Source organism: Apteryx rowi, unplaced genomic scaffold (assembly GCF_003343035.1).
Source record: "Apteryx rowi isolate R43461 unplaced genomic scaffold, aptRow1 scaffold_29, whole genome shotgun sequence".
Taxonomy (NCBI): Eukaryota; Metazoa; Chordata; class Aves; order Apterygiformes; family Apterygidae; genus Apteryx; species Apteryx rowi.
In genome coordinates, this window is record NW_020449307.1 from 663,923 (window position 1) to 673,624 (window position 9,702).

Below are 9,702 nucleotides of genomic sequence, written 5' to 3' on the forward strand. Positions count from 1 at the left end.
TTATGCTCTCTGTGTATTGAAAAGTTGGTCCTAGCAAACAGTGATACTTTTGACTGAGTTGGGATTAGCTGCCAGAAATGGCACCTCTGCTCTCTGTGGAGCATTGCAATGCTTCAGGCATGGTCCACTAACTGATAGATGTGTCTCTGATATGCAGCAGTTGAACCATGTATTGCTTTAGGGAGCAAGAATTGTTCCTAATCTGTGGACACAGACATGAGCTTTCTGAAGGTCATGTAATTGAAGACCTGATGTAGACTCCAAAAAGCTTGTATTGTCCTGAGGAAGATTATAACTGAGGGAGAAGAAAGCAAGGATTCATATGAGGAGTGAACAAAATACAAGACACTCATACATTATCAAAAACTTAGGCATTGTGTGCAGCAGTCAGAGGATGAGAGAACTCATTAATTAGGTCTAACGATATAGGGAAGACCAGAGTCCACCCTTGCAAACTTTGCAAAGAGTTGCTACATCTGTACTGGGTGTGAAGGTGCAAGAAAGCAAGAACCTGCCTTGAGTTGCCCTGAATGTGAGAACTTCTGTAGTAGATGGGGATGAAAAGAGGTTTTGTTTGCTTGTTTGTTTTGTCAATTAATGTCCTTAGGATACACATTAACCAAAAAAAAAAAAAAAATTGCCACATGCTGGATGCAGTTTCTTAAATTTCTGGTGCCATTTGAAACACCTGAGCACATCTTGTTTTGCCTCCAGGTGCCCCTACAAAAATATGTCTCCCCTAGATCTCGTGTCATATATGCAGTCTCACATGGCTGTCATGAATATTTTATGGCATCTCAAATGGCACTAGATGCCAAGGTGCGGGCAAACAAATAAAGCCCTTGAGCTGGGATTTATTTTCAGGCAAAGACACCTATATTTAAGCATATAACCTAGGTGTCTAAATTCTCATTATGATTAATAGAGTATAAATCACAGCCTGGTTAATAGTCAGTGCTGTCTGCTTTAAGACGACTCTGAATAGCTCAATGGCCTGTAGTGACTACAGGCAGGATTCAGCTGCCTAACGTCTAGTGTTCTTTAATGTGCTGTAGGGTATCTCGCTAGTCTTTGAGCTGCTGCCCCCACAAGTGCACAAATCCTGTAGGTCTGTGCCACAGCTGTTAGCCACATCTGCAACCACATCTGTCCCAGCGACATCTCAAATGGCGCTAAATCCACATTTAGCCAACTAAAACAAACCTTGAAAGAAAGGTTGCTATTTACAGGGAAAATAGGGTAAGGACTGTAATTTGGACCCCTGAAGTGTGCTGCCAGCTCTCTCAGTAGCCCAGACCCCTTTGCACTCCRTAATTCCCATGTCCTCTCACCTGTAAATTGAAGAGTGCAACCCATCCTGGTGGTATTTGTAAGGCTAACTCCACTCCTGACTTAAATATGCTTTTAAAGCCATTGGCATTATTACCAGTCTGACATATTAGTGAAACATTTTCTGTCTTCCTCAAAGAAATAGCCAACATCCAACAAAACTTCTAAAAATATGTCTCTAGCCTCAAGGAAATATATAGGACCATTTTTAACTTTCAGGACTGCTTTATCTTTCAATGAGGAGGGATACGTGTAATTTGTAATGCAAAATGACAGTGATCAATCTTGATAATATATACCAATATTATTTGCCAACTTATCCAAACTCCATCACCAGGCAAGGAAGGTATTGTTACTATTGGAGATGCACTGATCCATCTTTCTTGGAAACTACATAGTACAGTGGGAAGATGAAAACAGATATAAGATTGATACTAGAGTGTCTTAGCTGAAAAATAAATTAGCTCATGTACATGAACCGGAGCTAGGTCTTGTGCCTTAAAACAGTGAAGGAAAGATGAATTTAAGTTGAGACAGATATTCTTCACCCCCCCCGAACACAAAACAACAAAGTACTTAAATTTGTAGTTTGAGACTTATTGAATTCCTCCTGATTGAAAATTACAGCAACAAGTGGAGAAATCCTTTATTTCTCTTACCTGGCAAGATCTGTATTTCCCCTGTGCAGCTGGGAGATGGCTGGGGGCAAAGGCGGTCTCAGCAGTAGACCCTAGAGTTTAGCATCGGATCCTCCCTAGGTCTGCCGAAGCTCATTCTGGTTGGTTTTCAAGCCGTAAAATAGTTACTTCGGTTCTCTAAAGCATTCTTAGGCATATGCACTTGGGCACCCTTTTTGTCAGTGTGTGATGTTCACTGTAAATTCGCTTAGACATTTTCCATGTGCTCTGCAGTTCAAGTGTCTGGTCAGCATTTAAGCATCTGAACAGATGAGGGTCTCTGACTTCTTGCTGATATTGAGCCTGGAAGAACGGGGAGGGAGGGTCTATTTTAGCTCTAGATGATTCAAGCAGCCAAGAGTATATGTTATGCTGGTGTCTGCTTGTTATTCAGGTGACCAAGTATCAAATGGAATTAAGTGCTTCTATTTTCCCCCTATAAATTGCTAATTTCTAGCAAGATTTTTAATCTTGTTGCAACCTTTACCTTCACAGATCACCAAATTAGCACACAGAGTTTCATTACTGAAGGAACAGACATTTTTGATCATTCATGCTACTGCTGATGGTAAGTTAGCCAATCATTTGAGCTCATTATATATTTGGGATGGCTTTGATTTTTCTTAATTAAATTTCCCTCTTTAATGATTGTAATCTGTTTTTACAGAAAAAATCCATTTCCAGCATACTGCGGACCTTATCACACACCTAATTAGGGCAAAGGCTAATTACAGCTTGCAGGTACAGTATGTATTTCCCTTTTTCATATTTGAACAGTTATTTCCCATTTAGAGCTACTACTGATGTTATGAAGTAAGCTCTGAAAAGCCACTTGCAAACACAGCACAGCAGTAGAAATAGCACCAGCATATTCTGTATTCCCATGTATTCGTGTGCTTATTTGATATCACTATTTTGGTTTGGACAGTTGAAACATTATTAAATTACAGTAAATTAGTTCTTGGGCCAAGTATCTCTAAGGGATTGATGCTTGTTGACATTCAGAAGCAACAAGAAGCTAAAGTCACAAGGGGTTGAGCATTACGGTGGCCAATATTGCATCCCTCATTGCCTGCTGGAGTTCACAACAGTTAGGATAAGAAGTAGCCTTGCTGTACAACGAGCAGAGTTGCATCCTCAGGAGTGTAGTGCATGGAAATCAGCACGGGGAGGAAGGGCTCTAAGTTAAATCAAAGGAAAAACTAAGGAGAGAAAAGTCTCTTAATCTGACAACCCACTGCAAACGACATAGTCTGGTCTGGAAAGCATCTCTTTCCACTGAGGAGCTGCAGCTGTGATTTACAGCACAGCCAATGTCCATGCTATTAAAGTCTCAGCTTCCCCAACACCATGGCGAATGCACAGGGATGGCTGAGTGCAATGAGATGAGAGAGTGCAGTTTGCCCGGGCTAAAACCCTGCTGGGAACCATGCTACGGTTTACAGTATAGATGGTTGAACTGCAGTGCCCAAGCCCTACGAATGCTTAATTTACTGAATACCAGCTCCCTCTGGCTGCATCTCTGTGGAGCTTCATGTGATAGGTGTGCTTACTCCATCCCACTTCAAAGGCAGGTAGGGTGAAGCACAGACACTAGAGTTAAGGAATGAGCAAGACACGGATTTGGCTGTGAAGACTGACCTGCCCCTGCAAATTTCGCAGAGTAGAAGCATTAGTACTTAGGATCCTGAAGGTACTGATGGACTTGATGCACCTCAAAAATTCAGCTGCTAGCTGAACGGAGGGCTAAGGGATCTAAATCCTGGACTGAGGTACTCAGAGGGGCAGCGAGACACTCAGTCCCACCGACAACGACCAAACCAAGAAACTTATTTTTTCCCCTTCAAGATCCCAGGCTAGACAATTCATTACAATCCTCTTGCATTTCTTCAACACATGCAGAAGTAATTTGTTTCATTAAATGGAAAGCTATGCTTAAAATACTTCATTTCTACAGTTCTTATATTTTTTGTACTAAATATCTTTTTCAGCACGTTTTATTTCAATTTTATATTTAATGATATTTCTCTTTAAAGCCTTCATTTTAGTCAGTAAAACCTAAAGCCCTTTCTCTCCACAGACATGCAACATTTTTTACAGTCATTGTAAGCACTGATATTCTTAAGCATAGTTTGCTTCTGCTTGGCTTGAACTTGTTCAGAGTAGAATTAGATGGAAAACCTTCAAAAAGAAAAAAAAAGCTCCTTTTGAACCAAGATGCAGGTATTTGCTCAGAGCACTGCGCTGCCTGAATTAATCTGGACCTCTTGTGCATACATGGGAAGATGCACGGTGCCAAGGAGGAGCAGGCCAGGTCTGAGCTGCAAATATGAATCTGGGAGTGTTCAGTCCTGGGACTTTAAGCTCGTAATGGTGGTMTTTCCCTGTTCTTTTGCAGATTTACCCCGACGAAAGCCATTACTTTACCAACACAGCATTAGAGCAGCATTTGTACAACTCCATTGTCAACTTCTTTGTGGCGTGTTTCCAAGTTCAGGACAAACTCCCTGTAGCCCCACTGAAAGAAGAGGAGGATGACGATTAACCCTACTTGTCCGTGCTAAGCACAAGGCAAATCTCTATAACAATATGCAACTGGATCATTTTCCTGAAGAAAGAGATGTTATGTCGTTAGCATGTATTTAAAGAAAACTGAAAGCAGCTCATCTGCTTTACTTKACAGCAACTCCTTCCTAAATGGAAGAACATTAAGCATGATGAACTCAGCAGAAACTGCTGTCTGAAATTAATCCATCACAACCAACATCTTTTTTTTTTCTTTTTTGTTTGCCACAAAGTGACTTCTAGCATGGAAGTGTCAAGACATTGGACTTGAAGGAACACCCCAAGAAACCGCTTTGAGGACTGGAAGATTTATTGTCCCTTTACATTCAAGCAATCAAGCAGTAGCAATGAAATCCATCCCCCATATTAAGGTTGCTATAGTTAGCATCACACTGTGTCAAATAAAATCTAATCTAATACACGGAAAAGATTATAGCACAATTATTTTAAAGGATACTGAGTCATCCATACTTGCCTGCTCTTTCCCATGTTCAGAAGGTTTGTCATTGCTACAGGACATATAAATTTAATTGTACAAAGTATCGCTGTAGTTGCACTGATGCTTACCTTCATGTAATTATCTCTTATTTTGTTATAGCTTTTTCCTCTTGCTCTGTTTTCATTTGGTCTCATGCTTACCTTATTAGCTTCTCAATGTGTTCTGGATGGGGAAAAAAAGCATACATTGAATTAATCAAATCATAATTTCTCAATCCGCAGTTAGTGATCCCTTCCCTTAGGGGTCTAGAGAGGTGATGGAAGTAGGGATAACCAGCCATTAAAAACTGTATTAGACTAAAGCAAAGAAAATCTCACTTTCATGTTCCCCACACACCCTTTACCTACAAGATTGAATATATTCTTTGCCAGCCTTGAAAAATATGCACACAAATAACCTAAATCAGATTAACATTGGCACATTTTTACTGTACTATAGAAAAATGTGAGATGGCCACTTTTTTTTTTTCAGTTTTCAAACAATTGGTTATCAACTTGTTGGGAAAAGGCTAGATTAGACTACGGTAGCAGGAATTTGTATCAGATACTTTGCAGATCATATATATAGCCATTTAAACAAAATCGGTGTGCATAGATTTATTGCACATGCTGTCTGCAGATTAGTTTTATTCCGAGTTAATGATTAGCACATTCTGAACACTTTTTATTATCTCTTCTGCTTGCACTAGTTTTGCCAAGTATAAAAGAAAAATAAAAAAGGAGTATTTTTGCTTTAAAAAGCCTAACACTGTTCATTATAGCAGTGGAAAGCAACTTTTAAAACTTATTGTGAAAATATTTCAGTTCTCGAAAAGAAACCCAGCATCCATTCTCTTCCACTTACCACATCATAAGAATTTTGGCTAGTGTTGCTCCTTGTAAAATATTCTGACCAAATGTACAGCCAGTATTAATACTGTATATTTCATTTTGTTGTATATAAAGGAATGTAAGTCAGTTATTCGTCAGGTCCCCGATCCAATATTAGTCTTGTGTTSAGCATGCATGCTATAACACTTCTTTGCTGATCAGGACTCTTTAGAAGTACTAGCTTGGGAATATAACAATTAATGTAATTTCTTTTATTGTTTTGACAGCTTGAATGTCAATGCCGGTTTCTACTTTTTACATAGTACTGTGGGTAAACTCACATCCTGACAGCAATGATGATGTTTCCATTGTGTTCTTTAGTGTGTCTTTTTTTATTATCATTATTTTAAGCTTTGAATGTTGGTTGTACTTTGACCATCATGAAAAATATACTGATAAACCGCAGATATGATCTAGTTTGGTTTTGATTATCTTCTTTAATTTACAGTGCATCAACATTGTGTGAACAAGAACTACAGTATAAATCTGCTTTATCCGGCAAAATGCCAAATAGACAATAAGAATGCTGCGTGTCCAGATTTTGCTACACTAAACAGGCTCAAAAGCCTTAAATGAACTTGATCTGAGAAATATAAAAATCTGCTCTGTCCACAATCTTTTGTAGAAAAAACTTTAGGATGTGGCATGGTAGTGTTTGTTCATTCATGGAATAAAACATTATTTTACCACCTTGGTTGCTACTTCTGTTATTTAATGTTTAGTACTTAAATAAATGTTTAGTTCCTGGAAGTGCCATTTCTGATTGAATTGAACACAAGCTCCAGGATGTAGATCATCAAGATGGAAACAATTCCATATAAATACACAATGTCATTTACTCAGCCTGTCACCATGGTGAATGATGACTACTTTTGAGGAAAATATGCAATAGTAGAAAGTGAGTTCAAGCCCAAAGTAGCAAGTCATGTGAAGGCCTCTCTTACTCAACAGTCCTTTGTGAAAGGATCTTTCCTCCCACAAGAGCATCACCACCTTTTCTCCCACTAACTCCAGGGGCTTCTATCAACTGGGTCTCGCCTGTTTACCCAGCACATTAGCTTTCCTAAGGGGCATCAGCCAGGCGCAACAGCTTGATCAAAAGGATTTTTCCCATTTTATCCATTGTCCCTTTTCCCAAAAGTTGTTTTGGGGTTATGAAGTAAGTGGGAACAAAGCATTAGAACTTACCTAGTTTGCAATAGTGAATTTTTCTGCAGGGGGGGTCATCCTTCAGTAAAGGGGTAAGCAACAGGTGGGAGTCAGCAGGCCCAAATTAAAATATTTGTGTCCCTTCGTAGCCAGTGGAGAGCCCTATGCCCACCCAGAGAGCAAGTCAGCTGGCCTTGCTTGGACAYCTCCTGCTGACGAATCGCACCCCTTTTTCAGCATGCCCATTTCTCTCCACTGGCTGTAGGGACAAAAGTGACTAGCCCAGACTAAGACAGCCAGTGGACATTAAGTTAGGACCATCCCTAGCTGTCAGCTTTAGCAGCACTTCATGAACGGCAAGTTTGGCTGGATGTTCTGCTTTTCTTCTATTCCTACACTTTCTTCACACCTAGAAAGAAAATCCTTTCATTTCACAAATTTCCTTGGAAAATGGAGATTTTTGCTCAAATCAGAAATCATGGTTGTGACTGTACCCCACAATACACAGGAAAGATTTAAATCTGCACAGACTTCTGTGCCTTTAGGCATAATAAAGACATAAAAGATCTTTTAACCATAAAAGACTAAATCATGCAGCAAGGCTGTGATCCTAAGCAGCTGCTTGGAGGTACAAGGGTGAAAAGGATGCTTTCCAGTGGCACTCTGCTGTCTTGCTGCATCTCTTTTAAGTGCCCAGGATGATGTCGCATTAGCTGATAGCACCTTGACTGAACCAGTTTCACAAGAGGAGGAGAAACAAAATATTTTACAGCAAAACCAAGAAACTATTGTAGATGCTTACTCTAATCTTTGTTGCCAGCAAATCAGGAAACAAGGAACTTTAGCATTTTGGTTCAGGGCAGGCAGATTGCACTAGTACAAAACAGCTTTGCTGTTATTTTGCTTAATTACCTAAATGTAACTAATATTTCTTATTGTCCAAACAAATCAAGCTCATACTCTCAACTAGCTGACATTTCTGGATGCCATAACATTCAACTGTAGCATCCCAAAGCATGAGAGAACTAATGAGCAGTGACCTACTAATTTAGGAGGAAACCACAGAGGGGAAAAATGAGGCATTACTGGTAGCTAATTAACAAAGCCAGGCAGTCAGCCATGTTCATAATTGTCTATGGGTTAAGTCATTGAGCGAATAAACCCATCCAAGCCCTGCCCACAGGCACAGTCCAAATAAATATTGCATCTCTGAAGGGTAGAAAGAAAAAAAAAATGAGTGAAGGAGAAAGGAGATGCAAGATGCTCACAATACCTGTCCTATGGGAGGGAAGTGAAGAGAGCTGTTGGGAAGGGAGAGAAGTGGGTGTTTAGTGGGTGAACTGAAGGAAGGGAAGGTGGTGCTGGTATCCACAGGGAGTTGTGCTGGTACCAGGAGAAATGTGCTCTTAGAGCTTTTGCTTTCACATTCCCAGTCTCTCTCTCTCTCTGAAGCCCCCTCAGGATGGCAGTGGCAAGGCTTGTTAGGCCACTGAATATTTTTACTTTGCGCATATGGTCCTAGGGTACATCTGCCCTGCAGTCCTTCCTGGAGCTACAGCACAGCTGTAAGTCACTAAGCTAGTGACTGTTTGCATTAGAAAATATTCCTGCAATTGTATAAAGCTCTTTGAATCCAAGCTCTTTTTCAGCTGCTCGGTAGGCTTTTCAGCATKCCTGGCCCTTCCCATGTTAAGGCTGCTGCCAACACACTGCCCTACACTAGCTCAGTGCCCCTGCACCATGCCACAATGGGAACCACCACGTAAAGGCTACCAGCAAGCCTCCAGCAGCTCGGACCTCACCCAGGTCAGTTGTTGGGACACCCACAGGTGTCCCCTTTGCTCACCTTGCAGCAGCAGTTAGACCAACTTTCCCAGTTAGAGCAAGGAGAGCATCACCGGTGCCTTGCCTTACAAGCTCTCAGCTCTTCTTCCAGCTTCCTGAGTTGCAGGTAGTAAGAAGCCATCCGGGTTTGATGATGAGCAGATTTTTTCCCTGACGGCACCATGGTGCCAGTGTCCAGCTCCTGTGCCTGACCCATGTCTCAGAAGAAGCTGGGGGTGAGGACACTTTCTTGCTTGCCCTCAGTAAATTCCCTCTCTCCTCAGTGTTCATTCTTCCCTGGATTGCTTAACTGCTTTCCATTTGCTAGTGAAGAGGAAAAGGCAGAAGTGGTAACAGAAAAAGCTCAAGATGCCATTCCATAATCATTTCCTCCTACCGGGCCACCTATTTGCCTGTTTGTGTTTTGCTCTCCCCACTCAGCCTCCAGGTCAGAGGCTCCCAGCAGAGCTAAGGCCAAGTGCTGAGGCCTGTCGCTTCTCCTCACTTCGTCTTTCTGTCCTTTCTCCATTCAGTGTGGTTACAGTTCGAAAGCAAACCCAGCATTCTCTTGGAAAGTAAGAGACAAATATAAAAGCAGTATGGTTAGCCATACTTTAGTCTCTCTAACAGCCAATTCATGTTTGAMCAGATTCCTTTGCTTTATGTTTATTCCCTTCCTGGGAGGAAATAAGGAAGAGATAATCCTCAACAATCAATTATTTGTGCCTTCCTATTGCACCAGCCACCTGCTTCAAAGACATGTGTGAGTGTCGCTGTCCCCACTCCCACT

The 9,702-nt window shown here is 41.0% G+C and overlaps 1 protein-coding gene across 2 annotated transcripts in view; it reads left to right on the top strand.

Moving 5' to 3' along the window:
- The window catches only part of DPP6 (dipeptidyl peptidase like 6), a 437,043-nt gene extending 432,432 nt beyond the window's left edge, over positions 1-4,611 (top strand). For both annotated transcript variants that reach the window (XM_026069252.1, XM_026069253.1), the window contains exons 24-26: positions 2,502-2,574; positions 2,674-2,747; positions 4,405-4,611. In XM_026069252.1, the coding sequence (XP_025925037.1) occupies positions 2,502-2,574; positions 2,674-2,747; positions 4,405-4,551 (294 nt within the window). In that variant the 3' untranslated portion in view covers positions 4,552-4,611. The remainder of the gene's footprint in view (positions 1-2,501; positions 2,575-2,673; positions 2,748-4,404) is intronic.
- Positions 4,612-9,702: the final 5,091 nt, after the last annotated feature.